Source organism: Acinonyx jubatus, chromosome B1 (assembly GCF_027475565.1).
Source record: "Acinonyx jubatus isolate Ajub_Pintada_27869175 chromosome B1, VMU_Ajub_asm_v1.0, whole genome shotgun sequence".
Lineage (NCBI taxonomy): Eukaryota > Metazoa > Chordata > Mammalia > Carnivora > Felidae > Acinonyx > Acinonyx jubatus.
The window spans coordinates 160,591,520-160,611,285 of record NC_069382.1 but is presented as its reverse complement, the minus strand read 5'-3'; the positions used below and the strand labels follow the sequence as shown (position 1 = coordinate 160,611,285).

At 43.5% G+C, this 19,766-nt stretch overlaps 1 protein-coding gene across 7 annotated transcripts in view; it reads left to right on the top strand.

Moving 5' to 3' along the window:
* DCUN1D4 (defective in cullin neddylation 1 domain containing 4) overlaps window positions 1-13,768 on the top strand; it is an 84,918-nt gene extending 71,150 nt beyond the window's left edge. For 6 of the 7 annotated variants that reach the window (XM_053217379.1, XM_027056543.2, XM_027056583.2 and 3 more), the window contains 3 exons: window positions 8,001-8,105; window positions 10,234-10,336; window positions 10,445-13,768. In XM_053217379.1, the coding sequence (XP_053073354.1) occupies window positions 8,001-8,105; window positions 10,234-10,336; window positions 10,445-10,500 (264 nt within the window). In that variant the 3' untranslated portion in view covers window positions 10,501-13,768. The remainder of the gene's footprint in view (window positions 1-8,000; window positions 8,106-10,233; window positions 10,337-10,444) is intronic. The other variant, XM_027056557.2, reaches the window with a different exon arrangement.
* Window positions 13,769-19,766: the final 5,998 nt, after the last annotated feature.

Below are 19,766 nucleotides of genomic sequence, written 5' to 3'. Positions count from 1 at the left end.
CATTTTTCCTTTGAACATAGTGTCTTGTTTTGTTTTTTCTTCTCTTTTCACTGCTTTTCAGCAAGTTGATTATGATATGCATTGGCATAATTTTCCTTATATTTATTTTGGTTAGGGTTTGTTTAGTTTTTTGCATCTTTGGACATATAGTTTGCGTTAGATTGTGAAGTTGGTCAGCTGTTGTTTCTTCATCATTTTTTCCGTTCTCCTCTGCCCTCTGTCTGGGATTATAGTTACACCTATGTTAGATGCTCGATACCGTCCCACAAGGCAGTGATGCCACGTTCAGTTTTTTGGGTCCCCCCCCCATCCCCTTTGTAATATTTCTTGCTACATCTGCTAATATTAATCTTTTCTTCTGCAGTGTCTACTTCTGTTAATCCTAGCTAGTGTATTTTTAAGTACTGTGGTTTTTCATCTTTATAAGTTCCTTTTGAGCCTTTTTGTATGTTTCTCTCCTCATTATGTGATAATATCTCCTACCTCTTGAATATCTAGAACATGTTTATAACAGTTGTTTTAACAGCTTTATCTTCTGGTACCATCATGTATGTCGTTTTTGGATTTCTTTCTATTGCTTAATTTTTATCTTGATTATGTGTCGTATTTCACAAGTTCTTTACATTCCTAGTAGTTTTTGTTTCTTTGTTTTTTGATTGGATGCTGGATATTGTGAATTTTATATGTTGTTGGTTCCAGGGTTTTCTAGTATTCCTTTAAATAAGGTTTGATTTAAAAGTTTTCCTGGGGTATAATTATAGTTACTTGGAGATTGCTGTCAGTCTAGGGGTGATTCAGCTTCACCGTAAGACTCTTTTTGAGGATTCTACCCCAGGCCATGTGTGTTAGGTCCTTTCACTGTAGCTGGTAGGAATGCAGGGGCTTCCTAACCCTGCAGGAACCCTGCCTGCTCGTTTGCTGCATGATTCCTTCCCCAGACTCAGGCAGTTTCCTCTTGCACAGACACAGAGAAGTCCTTGGCCAGTGACTAGGGAGACACTTTGTAAATGTCTAGATCCCTCTCTGTGTAGGTCCTACCTTGGTATTCTGTCCTACAAATTATGACCACCTTTGTGTCCTTGAACTCTTGTCTTTTCCAACTCAGCAAGACCACTGGACTTGGTTTGGGTTCCCCCTCCTGTGCTCTGGCCTCAGAGGGGTATCCCAACAGTGAGCTGGGATCACCGTAGGGCTTACTTCCTGTCTCCTTTTTTCTCAGTGGTCATGGTCCGTTGTCCAGTGTGTGAGAGGCATCACTTCATATATTCAGTCCAATTTTCTGGTTGTTGGAAGTGAAAGGGGAAATCTGATTTCTCTTAACTGCATCTTGGTTAGAAGCAGAACTCAAGTTCTTCTTTTTCCCCCCCTCTAACGTTTTCTTTTTTCCTACTAAAACATGACTCCTGGAGGTAATAATGCATAATTAACACAGCAGACCTTTTAAAAATCAAACTTTTAATAGAAGTGAAACTTTCTGATAGTTTTAACATCTTAAATATTCCCTGGTGTAAATAACAATGGCGTATGTTAAATATTTTCATTTATACTTTAATGTACCAGGAAATAAATTATAGTACAATACCAGAGAGTGGTAAAATGAGCTCTTTGACATCTCTCCACCAAGACTATAGTCCTGAGGATGTGATTGGGTTTTTTCCCCTCACTTTCAAACCTAGTAGCCAATTAAAAATAGTGCTTGGCTGTAAAGTTGCATTCTTTTTCTCCTAATTTACTCTGACTTGGACTTAGTCTTATGGATGCCGTGGAATTGTGGAGCTTTAGAGCTGAAAGAAAGCATAAGAGGCCACTTGGTCCAGTGTTGTTGTTACGTAGATGATGAGACTGAGCCAGAAAGGAGGGGACGGCAGGAGGGCCCAAGTACCGCCCCTGTGGTGCACGTCACTGTCTCCTCACAGAGCCACAGCGCCTTCCCTGACTGGAAACTGTCACCACCCTGTGGTGTCTTGTTGGAGGAAGATGGTGGGACATACATTCAGGGGCTGAAATGGCCAGTTTTTCCATACAAGTGGGATTTCATCTGAGTATTTTTATGTGGAAGGGTTTTTTCCCCGATGTAGGTATTATTATACAAGCAAATATCATTGCATGAATTCCTTTAAATAAAACAGCCATTTTTTCTTGATTCCTTTTTAATTTTTTTTAAGTTTGTTTGTTTTGAGAGAGACAGTGTGAGCGGGGGATGGGCAGAGAGAGAGAGAATCCCAAACAGGTTCCACACTCTTAGCACAGAGCCCCATTCAGGGCTCGATCTCACAAACGGTGAGATCATGACCCGATCCAAAATCAAGTCGGACGCTTAACCACCTGAGCCACCCAGGAACCTCTTGATTCCTTTTTAAACAAAGGACCTATTGACAGTAAGATTGTACCAATGGAATGAGGTAAAAACTATAGTAAGTTTTTGTTGATCTGGGAATAGTTTATTAAATATCCGTTAAATTTGATTTTTCTCCGTTCTCTGTGGCAGAGGCAGGTAGCGTGCTGAAGTCATGGAGCGAGTGGACACCTCGGAGTTTTGAGGAGGACAGATGTTGGGCTGAGAGGGCCTGAGAGCAGCAGCGTCTTAGCCCTGAGAAGAGCGGGCGTTCTTGGCCTTCCCCTGGCGGGATGTTTGGACTTGGTGCAGAAAGGAGAGATGAGGGGCAGATTGAGTGAGGAGGCTATGGGCATGGGGGGCAGAGGGACTCGAGAGGCCTCCTAGACCAACACAGGTGCATCCACACGGGGTGGGGAGGAAAGTGGAGTCAGGAGGAGCCGCCAGGTGGAGAGCAGGGAGGTCCTCCCTGTGAGGTGCGGGGGTGCAGGGAGCAGCGGGCGATTTCTCTGGGGGGAGTCCTTGCCCTTGCAGTCCTCAAACTAAAGCTTTAAGAAGTTGTAACAGAGGGTTCTGTGGAGGCAGAAGAGCCCGGTGGGAGCCCCTCTTACTGGGAGGCGCTCTCACGCGCTTACTGGGCGACAGGGTGGTTCCCGCAGCCTCCCTGGCTGTTCGTGCTTTGCCGGCCTCAGGCTCCCAGCGCTTCTGTGACCACTCCTGAGGGGGTGTTTCGGGAAGATGTAGGGAGCCCCACAGATCAAAGCTCCTGTGTCGTCTTCCTGTTGGTAAAATAGCAACTGAGTCATGTCTGTCCATGCAAATTAGACGTGACTGAGCACGTCACTCATAGAGTTTACTAAGGAAAGTTTTCCTGGGCCTCGTTCAGCAACCTCTTACCAGAGAATCCCACCCGACTCTAACCGACACCTGTTGCGGTGGTTTGAGTCACTTCCCCTAATAAATTTCTTACTTCTTAACCAGTGTGTCTGTCTAGTTTCCCTCTCCACACAGTCCCCCCAACGCGCGCACGCACACACACACAGACACACACACACACACACACACACACCTCTCCACTTCTCATGTTTTCATTGTGAATTAGGAAGAAAACAGAAGGTTTTGTCCTGGGCGAGGACAAAAGCAGGAAGAGTATGCAGTCATCTAATTCCAGGTTGGTTACCCTGAAAATCTGGTCAGTTTTATCTTTAAGATTACGCTGTGGTTATTGTGGACACCGAGGTTTGCCCAGCAGGTACTCGTAAAGCTAATTGGACCCTATGCCTCAGTACTTCAGCCTCTCTCCTCGTTCCTTCTCAGGGAAGCGACGTGGTACTCGGTGAAGAGCTCAGGCTTGGACTCACGCTTCCTGGTTCATGTTATTTAGTGCCCCGTGCCTCAGTTTCCTTATTTATAAAGTGGGGATTATAATAATGCCTGTCCTGACACGGTTGTTGTATTAAATGAGTTTAAGGCACTTACAACAGTTTCTGGCACAGATTAAGTTTTTCGTAAAAGTTACCCATAGAATTGCAAATAGTTGTTGTGTTCCTCTTCACGGGCATTGTTTAGGTTGTCTGCATACCTCAAGTCTCAAATAATGACTTGTTTTCCAAGAATAGTGCTTACAGTAATACAGTCTGTGCCAAATAAAATGACAAGGAGAGACTGTGCCTGTTGGCAGATTTTTTTTCTTTTGTTCTAAAGGAAGTGTCAGTAGTTTAGCTTAATTAAGTAATTGCCTTGCAAACATTGTTATCTGTAAGTGAGTTGCTGGGTAAGTTCTAAGAGCATAATTATTTAGTTTCATTTTTCCCAATGAGAGGGGACTCTTGGTTTTTTTGGACTTTTAGCTTGTTTTTAATGTGCATTAAAAAAAAAAAGCTCCCGCTCAAAAAACTGATTTACTGCATTGTCAGTTTTGTAAACTGAATCACAGTAAGCTTTGAGTCCTTTAGCATTATTTTTCCCTTACGTTTGTTTTCTTAGGTAGCTGTGTTGAGGAGGACTGCGTTCTCTCTTTATTTTTTGTAATCCTTGTGGTCTCAAGCGAGAAGTGCAGGACGCGTGTCTTCCGTTTTCAGTTTAGGCCTTTGGATCTCACACACCGATTTCCGACTTGGTTCTTGCCATCTATGTCTGTGAATTGTGGTCACATATATTGTTTCTTGAGCTCATCTGGTAAAGGCTGTCTCGAAAATTTTAGGGAGTTTTTTTATTTTGAAGGCTTTTTTCCTTCATCATTTTAATAATTCAAGGTCCATCCCCCTTTTCACATGCAAGTCTTAAGCTGTGAACACTTTGTGAAAATTGGAACTAGATCATCTGGAACAGTTGGGGGCCTCTGATACAGCATATCTGGATACTGGATGTGAAAGATGTTAGAAGATTCGTCTTTATAATACCATACTTACATTTACATATTTACCGTTAATTGCTTTGTTTCTATTATTGTTTCTTAAGTCACTTGAGCCATTTAAGGAAAAAAATGATTAATCTTCACATGTTACAAGAAGACCTATCCTGGAACAGTCTTACATAAACATGAGTGCTTCTTAAAAGTACATGTATTAGAACTTTAGATCAGACCTTAATAGACCTTCATTACTCTCTACGTTAGCTATTGTTAGACTTCAGCCTGAGGAAGGCATTTATTCCATATACAAAACATAACTTCCTCAAATCTTCAGATACATTCCTTTGGTTTTACGCGGCACCGCTAAGAGGCCTGATTCATCTGTAACTGCTTTTTAAAAATCTGTGTTTAAGGAGGCAGCAAGGCAGAATCTAGTTGTGTATTGTAGGGAGTTAGTGTATCTTTGGTGTATAGAACCTGTTTGGTTCCTATTACTAGAAAAATATAATTGTTTTTTAATGTGTTATCTTACGTTGAATGCAAGTGCGTGAAATGTATACCTACACGTTTTGGGTCAGGAGTAGGCAGGAAGGAAAGTTTCGTTTCTTCTCCTTTAACCTTGATGGGCCTTCGGGGATACTGAGCGACTCTTGCCTGTCTCTCTCAAGGCACTTTCTGCTTAGATTCTGACCTTGAGATGCGGAAATCTGTCCCTCGCTCCTTGGTGCTCTATGAGCAGAGGGTCTTAGGGTTGGTGTTGACAGTGTACTATTTAAATTCTCGTGAGGAGCTTCTGTGTGTCTTTGCCGTACTCCTTGAATTTGTTAAGGTGAATTTTTTTTTTTTTTTTAAACTGCCCATGATGTTGATGGCTGCCTCATGGCATTGTAGAAGATTCATTTCACTTTTAATTGGGACTCCTTTGCAGAGACTGCCATTAGGATCATTGTCACAGAACCCCCTGAGTGTGTCTCCCATTTTGCTGTTTAGGAGATGTTTGCTGTGAGATCTCTCAACTGTGCTGTTCCAGGAATTTTGAGCCTTTCCAGTTATGGTCATTCGCACTTAGTCAAGTCCCCCCACTGGCAATGTTGGTTACCAGCAAGATGCCACTGTTCCGACCGTGAGTGCATCCATAATATCTTTCTCTTATTTGCTAGGCAGAAGATGGTGTTAGTGATTGCGAGCTGCCGGCTGGCACCCTGGCAGAGCAGGAGTAAGTGAGTGCTGTTCAGCTTCCGGTCCTGTGAGTCTGATGCCTTTTCCTCCATGTTTTGGCATCACTGCCAAACACATGCATTGAAATCCTTCATGATCATCAGTTTGTCAGATGATTATATTGTTGCAAAGAGTCTGTCCAGGTCCTTCGTATCTTTTTTTTTTTTTTTTTTTTTTTGTCACCTTAGTGTATGTCCATTGTGATGGGGACAGAGGCATTGATGTTGGAAGAAGGCACAAATGTATCAAGGCAAGACTAGTGATTTTAGGTGTGGTGAATGATGACAAACTGCTCAGAGGGAAAGCTTTTCCAGAATGCCGGTGGCGTCAGCCCTGTGCTGCACGAGCTGTTGTTCAACAAACGACGTTTGGGCCCAGTCCTGTGGTGCCGCGTGTGTTCTCCACAGTTTACTCGTTATTATTTTTTTATTTTTCTGTGGATTGCTTTATAGCGTGGTGTGCTGTTGCTGTCTGCCACACCTATGTTACAGGGTAAGAGGAAGTTTTCCATTTGCTTGCACAGTGCATCACAGAAGTATGAACCCCCGAAATGCAACAAACCAATGAGGTGGTGGGCAAAAGGTGGGCAATCTCGGGAGCACCTTTTCTACTGTCTTCCTCTCCGTGGGAGTGAGTACCGCAGCCCTGAGCAAGACCCGTATGCATGGCTGGGAGACAGGCAGAGAACGCCGTGGAAAGGAGGTCCCACCTGTTGGCATTGAACTGTGGAATTGGGCCTCCGCCATCCTCAGACTCAGTTGTGTGGCCTGTAACAGATAAGGGTGACTTGGAGCCATCTGACCCGGTCTGTACGAGAACGGTCGTTACGCTTTATGACCGGGACCGAAAGACAGACCCCGTTGCACATCTTCCTGTATCTGCATCTACCTTGTTTGCTGTTGTTGAGTGAGACCCTCACATTTGCTGTATTGTTTGAGTCCTTTACTTCTAAATCCGGTGTCATGGCCAGAAATTCTCTGTGTACTAAAGAGCATTTCAGCATTAAGTCCTTGAGGTAACAATTTATTTTATCGGAAGGTATGTGTGGCTGCATATGTGGCTGACAGTGGTGGTCACAGCATCGTCTGTTAATTTGGCGAACGTTTAGAGTCCACCCCGAGTGAGATAGCCAGGCACTTTTCTCCCTTTGTAGAAAAGTACTTCTGCAAATTGCCATGGTAGTTAAAATACCACAGGGAGGCTAGCTTTGGATGTGTGAGGTTACCGCTTATGGTCCCAGGTCCTTTGTCCCTTTGCATAGAAAGTGCCCACTTGTAGTTCCGGAATGGAAACTTGTACAGAAGGGGACAGTGAGAGAGGAGGATCCTAATTGCAAATATCAGTGAATTTGAGCTTAATCTGCCCATATTCAGGTTTATGTAATATTTCTCTTCTGGTTTCCTTACAAAATGTTGTTTTTCACTGGGCTACTAGTTAGGTGTATTCTGCTAAGAGATTTCACATCTAATAAATCCAAGGTAAGAAGGACTGTAATAGGTTAGACTGTTTTCCTGCAGAGTAGGGGGATGCATTCGTCCTCTTAGAATCCCCAGAGCCCCAGCATTTATTATGAGTTGAATTTAATTCCAGCATGTTTAGGTACCAGAAAAACATTTACCAATGAAATGAAATTGTTGGAAAAAATGGTTTTTATTAAGGAAACCTGATTCCTAAGCATGGAAACCGAAACCCTTAAATTCCGTTCAGTTAAGTCACGGGCTTTGGGGTCAATACTAATGATTTGGATGATCATCAGAAATGTCAAATGGCGAGTGATTGAGTTGTAGCTTTTTCTTTATCCCATGAAATAATCATCGGTATTGTTACTACATAACTGATCCACTTTGCATTAGGGCGATCACTCAGCTGACATGAATTTCCTGTGGTAAATTGGTACGGTACCCAAACGATTAAGCCCTCCGTTGCGTTTGACTGCCTCCCCTCCCCCCTCCCTTAGTCTTGGTTCAGGGTTTTTATGGTGTATGATAAATGAGCTGTTAACTAATTTTGTGTCGAAGTGAAATAGAAATTTGGATTATTGGAATTTATTATTTGGGGGCATCTGGCTCATCCTTGTTTTTGTTTGTTAAACAGGAAAAGGACCAGCGCAGCCTAGACATAAACACTGCCAAGTGCATGTTGGGACTGTTATTAGGAAAAATCTGGCCCCTTTTTCCAGTTTTTCACCAATTCTTAGAGGTACCAAATTGCTATTTTATGGAATGTATGTTTGCTTGCTTAGAACTACCACGTATACTTTATTTAACTATTTCACGTAATTTTGTCTGTTGTACTTTTCTGCCTTTAGGAATTATGGTGACGTGTAATTGCTGTCCGTGAGCAGTTACCCGTTTTCTTGGGGTGTGTCTGTGTGTGGGGTCATGTGTCGCATGGCTCCCCGGCGCAGGTGCAAGCGAGACAGCTGGAGCTCTGTCCTTTCCTTTCTCTCGCCCCGCTCGGAAAGCTTTACTGCTGTCAGGATTTCCTACTCTGCATGAGCAAGATTCACTTTCTTTTGTGGCTCTAGATGAATTTCCACTTTGAGTGAGCAAAGGTTAAAAAACAGCCTTCTGCCTTCTTACTAAAAGAAGTTTGTGATATATTGTTGTCTAGTCTCGTCTAGATAGATAAGAGATCTGTCTTCTCTCCAGGAACTTGGGGACCTAGACCAACCTGAGCGTTAGGCGCACTGGCAGTATCCCCCTCAGTTTCCACTTGCTTTACGTCTGCGTTAGAAAAACGCCAGCGTTTCACTCCATCGTTGTTTGTTTGCTTTAAGTGTTAATGATCACAAGTGCTGAGCTGCTGGTTCTCAGGAGCTGGTTTTGATGCTGTGTGATGCTGTAGGACCTGCGAGTATCTGAGATGCAGGTTTGAGCTACTTGGGTTGTCCTACATGGCATCCTTCTTGCCCTCCAGCCCCAAACCCTTTAAAAGGTGCCCTTTGCTTGAAAGGATGAGGGTGCCGAGTCCTTGAGGAAAGCTCGGGCCGTACCCTGACCGGCTTCACTCCTGCCGTAATCTTCTGTGCAACCCACTTTTTGTATGGGTCCGGAAACACTTCCAGCTGATACGATTCTTTGAGGACTGTTACTAAAAATTGCTTTTGATGTTCCTAACCAGGACTCCTCAAGACAGGTCTAAAAACTCTAGTTTTACTGTGAGAAGTGTCTGTTTACATGGCAATCCATGTCTGCAAATGGTCTGTTCTAATTTCTCTGGCCATCCCATGACATGTTAGCTTTCTTTGGAAAATGAGTAGAAATAGGTCCTTGTTCTTGGAGTTGAGGAGACTGAGCCTGAGTGGGAGGTGCCTTTTAGCTGAGAGACCTTGCCGCAGGCAGGTCTGACTGCACAATTCCAGAAGCATCTTCAACTGTTTCCGTGACCGATGTTTGCTTTGCACTGCTTAGAAAGTTCAACTTGTAGTCTGTGCTTTGTTCTCTCTTTTACATTAGTTTGCTTTTTTTCTTTTCAAAGGACACAGCGATCCTTTCATTTGAGTTTCTCTTGTGTTTGCATCCTCAAAACCATTGGCTCAGCTCTTTGCTTTTTGATGTACTTGTATATTTTTCCGGTGTTCCTGATTTTTAGTGGTTAGGATTCCAAAGCCGTTGAATCTGGGTTTTAGTTTTCAGTCTTTCTACAGGAATCGTGTACTTTAAAATATACCTGCGGCATATTTCTTGTCTAAGAGGAATAGAAAAACCACTTCATGGGTATCCTTGATTTGTTACTTTTGTGATCAGATTCAAGTTTTGAATTGTTAGAACAGTAACTTTCTTCAGTGGCTGGACAGAGCAGCTAGCTCTGAGACCACTGGTAGCACTTCGTAAGTTCTCGTAGAGTAAGTCGCTGCTGTGTGTACTTTGTGCTGACACCCGGCAGTGAGCCGTGCCGCTCAGGACAGCGTTACTCGTGGGAGCGGCTCTTTCTCTGGCCCCTGCTTTCTGCCAAGCACCGAGTGAAGTACTTTACATGAATTCTCTCTTTTAATTCTTGCAGTATCTCTGTGAAGTAGGTTAATTACCTCTTTTTTGTAAAAGGACTTCTGCAGGTTAGGAATTTCACTTCTAGGGACAAAAATCACGTTTCTTTGGTGTGGTTGTCATTTTGTGTTGAGCCCTCCTAATATTTTCCCAATGCAAATTGTCATCTTCAGTCCTCTTGCTCTCTCTCATCCTTGTCCTAGATTGGTGCTTAACATCCCTCAAGTGGAAAGAGTTAACCTTCGTGAACTTGATTATGTTGATTCATACAGCAGTTGAAACCGTGCCATTTGTTAATTCTGAGTGTCGGTAATTCATATTACTTTTCCCTCCATCAGCAATCAAAATATAAAGTTATTAACAAAGACCAGTGGTGCAATGTGCTAGAGTTTAGCAGGACAATTAACCTTGACCTCAGCAACTACGACGAAGATGGAGCGTGTAAGTACCGGCGCTGGGCGCCCTCACACCCCCGCCACCGTGCATTCGCACATCCATCCCCCTGTGAGGAAGAGCCTCATAGCCGTGTTGTTTTCTCTCTCTCTTTAGGGCCAGTTTTGTTGGACGAGTTTGTGGAGTGGTATAAAGACAAACAGATGTCCTAGGACTTTATGCATAGCAGCGAGAGAGTCACTGTTACCACAGATATGTCAACCATTAGCCATAAATTGCTGTTTGTATCCAAGCGCATGCTGCTTTTCTTGCACTGTCTCCCTTCTGCAGGGACGTTGTGGTGTTTGCTATTGAACGGGTCAGCTCTGCTTGCTGTGTAGCATTGTTCTCTTGGAAGGCTGCTTTGCGGTTTGTATTTACACTACAGATTGGTGAATTTGCCAACGTCCTCACTGTGATGATGTGTATATTGCTGTTTAAATTTTGTATATGTGTATAAAAAGAAAAAGCTTCACCTAGAGATTATTTCTGCAAAACTGTATTGTAAAAATAATTTTTGTGGCATATTTCTTAGTCCCTTTTTTCAGACGAACCAATTCTACTTTATTTGGTCTCAAATGTAGCATTTCAGAAAACAAGAGAGAACAACTGTTACCACAAGCAAATGTTACCTGAATTAACCTTCTTGTTTAAGAGGCCAACTTTCGTGAAGCAGGTGGGAGTCATAAATTTTCAGAGGCATATACCAAATATAATTTGGTTTACTTAAATATGAGCGCTTTTAAACGACGGAAGTTCTAATTACTTGAACATACAGACACGCACCATGCCACAAGCCTTTCCACCATGCGAGGTGTAGGATTTTATCCTCTGAGGTTAAAGCCGGCGTAGTTCGAATATAGGTACACGTGAACAAATGAAAATCGCACGTTTTGAAAAGAGCTTGAAACTCTCGTAAACTTCCTTTAGCCGTTCTGTTTCTCCTTTGGCGTTCTCCTAGTCAGTGTTGGGTCTGCCGATGCTTCCCGTGCCATTCGAGGTAACCTTGATTTCGCCTCCTCCGTGGAAGCCGAATGGTTCGCTGGCAGTTTGTCACCGCAGAGCACTTTTAGTTGTGGTTTGGATTTTCAGTTAAGCTTTCACGGTGTCTAATTTTCTAGTTTTTTGGAAAAAGAACTCTACTGTAAGCGAGAGGTTTCGTTTCGTTTCGTTTTGTTTCTCTCATGCTAGGCTTTCCCTGGCAGAATGTCCATTGCAGGCAGTGGACACGAAACCACCAGCATTGAGCTAACTTTATTACGCAGTAGGACCTTTCCTGGAGGGGCCACTCGTCATTCATTACCTGGGTAATTTGTACAGAAAGGTGATAGCCATTATTTATGTGGATGAGGAAACAAGAGTAAACAGGACGGTATTTGGGGGTTTGTATGCTGTGTCTTTTTTTTGCCCCCCCCCCACCCACCCTTGCCTTACCCTTCTTGAGGAAATTTTTAGGTAACATGTTTCCCCTCAACTAACTGGTGCTATTGAATGCCTGATTTAGTCCCTAAAGTTTTGTGAAAACGTAAAAGTCTAATGATATAAACCAAGTAAAAAGCTAATGGTGCATTTGAACAAATGAATCCTATAGATGTGAGCAGGATCCATGATTAAATAATGATTGGAAGAGGTTTGGGTTATTTCAAAATCTGGCCAAAAAAATCTTTTGGATTAAATGTGAACCTTTAAATGGCATTAAGTGAGTAAAGCACACAGACGATGCTACTCTTGACCACTATTTCACAGTTTATTTGCAAACAGTGTTCAGATTTTCATATTATTTTTTTCCCTAACTGAACCACCAAAGACAGAAATTTTGTATGTATATACGGTGTGTGTGCATATACAAAATCATGATATGGTAGAGTGAAATTACTTCCTTTTTCTACCAAATAGAAATGTTTGGTTTGCTGTGAAATAAACCAGAAGTGTGAAAAACTCTGTAGTGATTAAGCATACTTGATCATTCCTTGCTTAGGAATTGTAGACTCACTTCTACCTTACAAATTCATACCAGTTTGCACAAATTAATACCTGAGAAGCATAGAAGGTGTTGATGGCAAGCACAGCTCTTGGGACCGATGTGTTGCAAGGGGTTCCGTTCCAACGGGTGCCTGTTACTCCAGTGGCGATTGGCCATCGCCAAGTCTGAATTGGTGAAGAGCTTGATTTGTTTCCAAAAGTATCCTGTAAAGTTAAAAAAACAAAAACACACTTTAATGGCCACAGTTCTTAAATTTGATCAATTACAGTTTTGTTTAAACAAGTATGAATCACAGATAAAGTTATTGTAAAAGTTATTGTTGGAAACTGGAGAATGTTTTAAACACTAAGCACAGTTCATCTTAAAATAAAAGAATTGTCATGGGGAGACGTTACATTTCATCCATAGTGACCATTTTGATGATGGGCAGAAAACCCGAGTGAAAACTGTTCGTGGTACAGAATGTGAAAGTAGGTATTCCAACGTGATGATAATCTTGCATATTTAGAAAACTCCAAATAATTTTCAAACGTCCTTGAAAAATAAGCCTCTGTGACTGTGGAGTGCTTGCCCTCAGTTCTTGATTTTATGCAGTCAGCACTTGTTTCTAGAGAGCAGAAAAGGGGCCAAATGAGTAATAAGATACTTTTCTCTTAGAAATGTTCCTAAGTTACATAAAATTGAGCAGTCATCAGACACTTATTTAGTGGTTAATGTTAAAGAAATTAGGGTGCCTTCTTCTGGTTTTTCTTTCTTACCTGTCTACACCTTTTCTCTCTTTCCACTGTGTTTTGAACTACACATTGCAATACTCCGTTGTCATGGAATACAACTTTTCGGTGTTTCCTGGTAGGTCAGAAGTTTCATGATTTGATTTGCTATGAACACCCACTGTAATGTTACGTGCCGCTTTTTTGAAACATGAACTCTGAATTAAGTTTTTACAAAATCTGACCAGACACCCCTCTAGATTCTCATTTAACAACGGACATCTGTTGCCTCTCAAGTCTCCATTTTAGCAGTGCTTTTGAAGTTTATACAGAAAGCTTTCCAAGTTAGTTTGTGCCCTTGGTTTTTATTCTTACAACTGCTAAAATACCTCTGTAAGCCTTATCTTTTATTCTTTCATATGTTGTATAATAAATGTATAGAATTCATTGACCAACTAAACGTTGGGTGTCTGTAAATGAGACCAAAACATGGGTTGCTTTTTATCATAGAATCCTTTCCCTTGGGGGTTACTGTTAAGTGGACAGCAGCCAACCTGTAACTGTGAACGCTTCGTGTCGTCAGTATTTGCATTACATCCATAAACGCGTGCAAGTCCTGTGACTCCAGCTTAACTACAATACTGTTATGCCACCTAACTTGAGTACAGCAAACTGGTTTTAGGTTTTCATGGAATTGATGTAAAATGATATCCCATAAATAAAAAGTATTTGTGTTTGGTTTCAGAACTGACTTGTCAATTCTTTCTTCACTTCCCGGGCTTTTGCTTCAAAAACCACTGAAGGTAGTTCCAGAGTATTTTTATCTTTTATTTTCTCCTCTCCCCGCCCCCCCCCCACCCCCCGCCAATTCTTTATATTAAAGAATTTCAAAGCTACAGAAAGAAAAACGGAAGAATACAGTGAACACCCATCCATATACCTGTCACCCAGATTTTCTGCTCGTTAACATTTGCCACCTTTTCTGTACCACCGAGTGTGTGGGTGTGTGCGCACGCACGCACACACACGCGTGCATACGCCCTTCTCTGTGGATAGGTACGCTTGTTTCTGAACTTGAGAGTAAATTACATTATGAAGCTCCAGACCTCAAATTTTGAAACAGGGACATTTTTATAACCGCAGTACAGTGATCACACTCCAGAAATTTCACACTGATCCAAGACTATTACCTAATATACAGCACAGATTAAAATCTCTCTGTTTGTACCGATATTGGCCTTGATAGCAATTTTGTTTTCGAAATCTGGAGGAAAGCGTTGCATCTGGCTGTCATTCGTCTTTGGTCTCTTTTAAGCTAGAACGGTTCCAGATACAGTACAAACGCTCCTCAGCCAAACTGTGATAAGATCTACAACCGCATGGTTATATATTTCTAAAATACCGAGCGGGTAACGGAGTGTCTACTATGTGCCAGAGCCGGACGGAAATGACCACTTTTACTGCCTCCAGCGCTACCGTGCGGTTAGTCTCTAGCGTGTGTCAGTCCTGGTTACCGCTCTCTGAAAGTGTCTCACGTTAGAATATCCGCTCCCTGATGGCAGGACCTCTGGCCCGGAGTGGGTGCCCAGAAAATGTACGCGGAAGGAAGCAAGTCACACAGTTGGCACTTGGCAGAGAATTGCCAGGAGCTAAGAAACCTCGCGTAAAGATGAGAAGATCCTCAAGGACTGATCCAGACTTTAAGACTCCCCGAAGCTTGAAAGTAAGACCGGAGGTCGAAGACAAGATTCCTATCCTACAGAATCCAGACGTACTCTGTTTAAACTGGTGCTGTCGATGGTGTTTCAATGATAATTTGGACCAAAAGCTGAGGATCAAATCAAGAAGATACTCTTGCAGACACCTACAAAGGCGGTGGGTGGAATGAAGGGAAGAGCTTAATTCTATATGGATAGTAAGGAGTGGGAGGTGGCCAGTGTTAGGACCGAGGACCCAACCTGGGCTACAGCAAACAGCAGAAAACCACAGGCCGCTTCATCCAGTGCTACAAAATAGGAATATGAGATGTGTTTCTCTGGGCAATACTAGTCTATATGAAAATTCACAGGACTTGAGGGGTGCCTGGGTGGCTCAGTCGGTTAAGTGTCCAACTCTTGATTTCGGCTCAGGTCACACACAATCTCATTCGTGAGATTGAGCCCCACGTCGGACTGCCCTGGCAGCATGGAGCTTGTTTGGGATTCTCTCTGTCTGTCTCTGCCTCTCCTCTCTCTCTCTCTCTCTCTCTCTCTCTCTCTCTCTCTCTCTCTCTCAAAAATAAACATTTAAAAAAATTCAGAGGAATTGAAATAAAGTTCTCCAGCAATGTAACAAACAGGGTAGACTGGGGAGAGAATAAATCACTAATGCCTGCTCAAGACAAAAACCCCAGCTGAGGTGCGTTGCAGCAGACTTCCGAAGGAAGAAGGGTTACAGGGGGCACCTGGGTGGCTCATTCGGTTAAACGCCCAACTTTGGCTCAGAGCATGATCTCGCAGTTCATGAGTTCGAGCCCTGCATTGGGCTCTGTGCTGACAGCTCAGAGCCTGGAGCCTGCTTCGGATTCTATGTCTCTCTCTCTCTCTCTCTGTCCCTTCCCACCCCCTCTCAAAAATGAATAAACTTCAAAAAATAAAAATAAAAAAAAAGTTTATAGGAAGTTTGCTTCAAAGGAAGAGCATTTTTAAAGACCACTTTTTGCAATAATGGGATGAAGAGGAAAGTGAACTGAAAAATGACAAACACCCACAGGAAAAGACGGAAGGTCACCAAGTCCACCCCAGGGCTACAGAAGTGAGGAAGAGAATTAGCTACCTCTGGACAGCACCTTTCTTGATTTCTTTGAGCCAACAGGGAGGCAGGACGTGTTCTCTGTGGTGCAGTATGCATTACATCATCGTACATGACTCGTTTGAACGTTATCCTCAAATCTTAGTGTGAAGAATAACTTTCAGGCAGAAGGTGAGAGAAAAGCTTTCATGATTCCTTTAGAGAAGAATTGCCAGTGGAACTTAGTTACAGCTAGGGAGGAAACAAACCTATCACGTAAGGAAAGAACACATCAAGCTTGCTGGCCCTGTCTACTTATCTAAGCGTTTAGGGCAGAAGATAATCCAAAATGGACCACTTTTACCCCTTTTGACCCATTCAGCAAAAAATAGTTTGGGTTCCCCCCCCCCCCCCCGAATTCGATCCTAACGTTTATCTTCAATTGCCATAACAAAAAATAAAATCATCCCGTGTGCCCAAGTTCTTGCTTAGAAATTATGGTGAGTAAGTAGACTATGCTGAGAATAATAATTGGAGACCGAAAAACAGAAATTGTAGTAATTAAATGGAAATGTCTTAAAACATCATTTAAAATGGAAATCTCTTCTCCTGGAGAAGTGTATTCAGTCCTTTGAAAAAAATTCCTTTGCAATCACTCCCTGGAGCATGTGGGTTGTGAAGACCCAGGGCAGAAAGGAAGGAAGCTGAGGAGCGTTTGTGTTTTTCCAGAGGCCTCTCAGAATTGCCTACATTTGAATAGCTGAAATTCACGCTAGCGTTTTCTAGAAATCTTGAGATAAATGTGATGATAAAGGAGAGCTGCAGCTGTACTCACAGCCAGTGAGCTAATTCACCAAAAAGTGTTGGCCAACTTTCAATAGGCCACTATATTAAGGGCCACTGCGTTTCATGTCTCCTTGCTTCTTACGTGTTTCGGCTTCCTTGTCTGTAGGGGCTCCTACCCACTCCATTTGGAGAATGGGACTTGGACGAGGGTTGTGACTCCATCACCCATAATCCCGATAGATTAATACGTGCATTTTAGCAACCTACTCTGCATGTCTCAGAGTGCTCATAAACGCTTCAAGTTCTCATTCCTCCTTTATTGCTCTAATCAAGGTTGATTTTCAGATTCTCAGCATAATCATTGTATCCACAAACTTTATATGATAGGCAGGGCTCCTGTGTGAACTTGGGAACACGGGCATTAACGTGCAAGTGTAGAGTGGGGACTGGAGTAAATAGAAAATCACCAGACTGAAGAATTGGAAAGGACCTGGGAGTCTTGTGCCCATTGGCTGTAAGTGGCATCAGCCACTTACAAATAAATGGTAGATGAGAAAGACACCAGCTCAGTCGGAGCCTAGAGTTCCTCTGGAGAGTAGGGCATTATAGGGATAGATGGGGACTCGGCCGAGGAGAGCTCTTGGGGGGCGTCTAGTCGTGTATGCAAAGATAGCAATAGGGGCGGCATTAGATTAGGCTTTTCAGGACAGGAGTTTGTGGTTGTCACCAAGAGGTAGCAATACAACTGATGAAAAGATGCCAACAGAAGAAGTATCTCCTGACAAATGATAAGGAACGTACCGAGGCAGCTACAATCAAGCAGGGGGACAGTCAAACATGTTTCCTGGCGGAGGCACACCTTCCCAGAGTCCCAAAGTTCACTCTGGGGAAGGCTGACTATAGTGGAAAACTCGCACACGGTGTGAGGCTTCTAGCAGGTGTGAGATGCTCCCTTTGCCCTCTTACAGAGGGTGTAGGCCTCTGCCATATTCTGGAGATCGGCCCTGAGCCTGCCCACTCAGCAGATGGAGGAAACTGGTGCAGAGCACCCCAGCCCGCTCTCCACAGGAGGGGCACAGGAGGGGCACGGGAGGGTCAGTTTTCCAAGAGTATCCTTCCCCGGGGCCCAGCCACTAGGCATTTTCTGTAGAAGGGAGGACACTCCTGGGAGGAAGACCCCCGAGGTTCAGCATGGGGAGTGGGAAGCTGAGATGCTGGGAGGTGAGAAGGGTCTGACAATACGGCAGAGGGACTTAGGGGAGGAGAACCTCCGTGGGGAGCAGTGGGGCAAGTGGGACCAAGGTATGGACAAGTGCTTGGAAAGCAGGGAGTTCGCCTGCTAACAGATTTTCAGAGAGCCAAGTCTCAGTAGCAGGGAGAACACACAGGCTAGCAGAGAGCCTGTGCTTTCTCCGCGTCATCAGAATTGAGTCAGTCTTCATACAGCATGTTCTTTTGTGGAGTCTGTCAGAATCTTTGCAGCTAAGCAGTTGGGTCTCCCCCTACCCCACCTCCACCCTCCCTGTTAAAAGAACAGGCTGCTAGAAGGCACCCACAACCACCCCCCCCCCTTGCTCCAACATGGAAATCGGGGGGTGTAAGGGAATAGACTTTTATGGGTCTTTTAGGCAGAGTACTTTTTGAATTCTGACCACTATGAGATGACATTGTAGGTGACAGGCTCATGAGAGGGAACCAGAAAACAATTAGATTTTCTGGTTCAACACAATCATCTTTGTTACTTTAGACGCTGAATATCATGCGTATATTCATGGACTTTGTTTTGAGAGTTGATTGCTAGCAAGCTGTGATGGATCTGAAGGATGAAGACAGGAAGGCCAGTTGGTGGCTTACTGGTATCATTTAGCTCCTTTCAGAAGAGAAGACGGCCAGCCAGGCAACATGCTTTATGCTCACCTTTCAACCTGAGACACCTTTCAACCGTCATGGGAAACATGTAGAAGAAATGGAGGTTCAGAACGTTTATGTAACTTGTGCTAAGTCACATGGCTGGAAGGTGGGGAGAGTGAGGATTCAACTCGGATGTGTCCACCTCCAAAAATTTGCTGAGGGGGCCACGTGGTGTAGAGAAAAGTTTGCCACGAGGAAAGTTGAGGCACGGGAGCCCTGTGTGTGCTGCTTGGGTCTCCGATAGGGTTATTGGTGGCCCTCTCCTGCGAATTTTATCGAGTTCTAGGAACACACGACGTTCAGGGATTGGCCAGTTTTTCAGAAGTGGGAATGTTTATGGATTGGTTGTACTTCAGCCATGAAATTGAGGTCACTGGAATAAGAATATTGCTGATTGGCTAACTCAGAAGTGTGGGGCTGGCTTTCAAAGGCATGGTCTGATGTGTGTGAGTTTTCCAACACCACTAAGCATTTAACTCAATTCTGACACTATCTACTTGGGTAGATCCCACAGCTTAAGGGCTGAGTCCACAAGACCACGCCACATCCCCCTTCCACTTCAGACACCAGTAGCAAGAGCATTTGTCACCTGTGCTTCTCACCAACTGCCTGTACGTTGGAGGTTTCCACATCCTGTCCTTGGGTTCAATTAACTTGCTAGAGTGGCTCATAGAACTCAGAGAAATATTCACTTACATTTACCAGTTTATTATAAAAGGATGTAACTCAGGAACACCTGGATGCAGAGATGCATAGAGAACGGTATGTGGGAAGAAGGGGCATGGAGCTTTCATGCTCTCCAAGTGTGCCACTTTCCCCCAAATTCCATGAGTTCCCTAACCGGGAGGCTCTCCGGACCCCGTCTCTTGGAGTTTTTATGGAGGCCTCATTACATAGGCACAATTGATTAAATCATTGGTCATTGGTAATTGAACTCAGTCTCCAGACCTTCTATGGATGTGGGGGCAAGGGGGCGGGACTGAAGGTTCCAACTCTCTAATCACATGGTTAGTTTCCCTGGAAGCCAGCCCCATCCTTAGGTTACCTAGGGGCTTTCTAAAAGTCACCTCATTAACATTACAAAAGGTATCATAATCCTCTCATCACTTAGGGAATTTCCAACGGGTTTAGGAACTATGCCAGGATCTGGGATCAAAACCAAATACACAATTCTTATTATCAGTCACAATATCACACATGGGTACTGATGATACAAAGCTGTCATTGATCAGCAGGGACAAGTTTAAAACCAGTTCTAGTAGTTATTACATGTTACTAT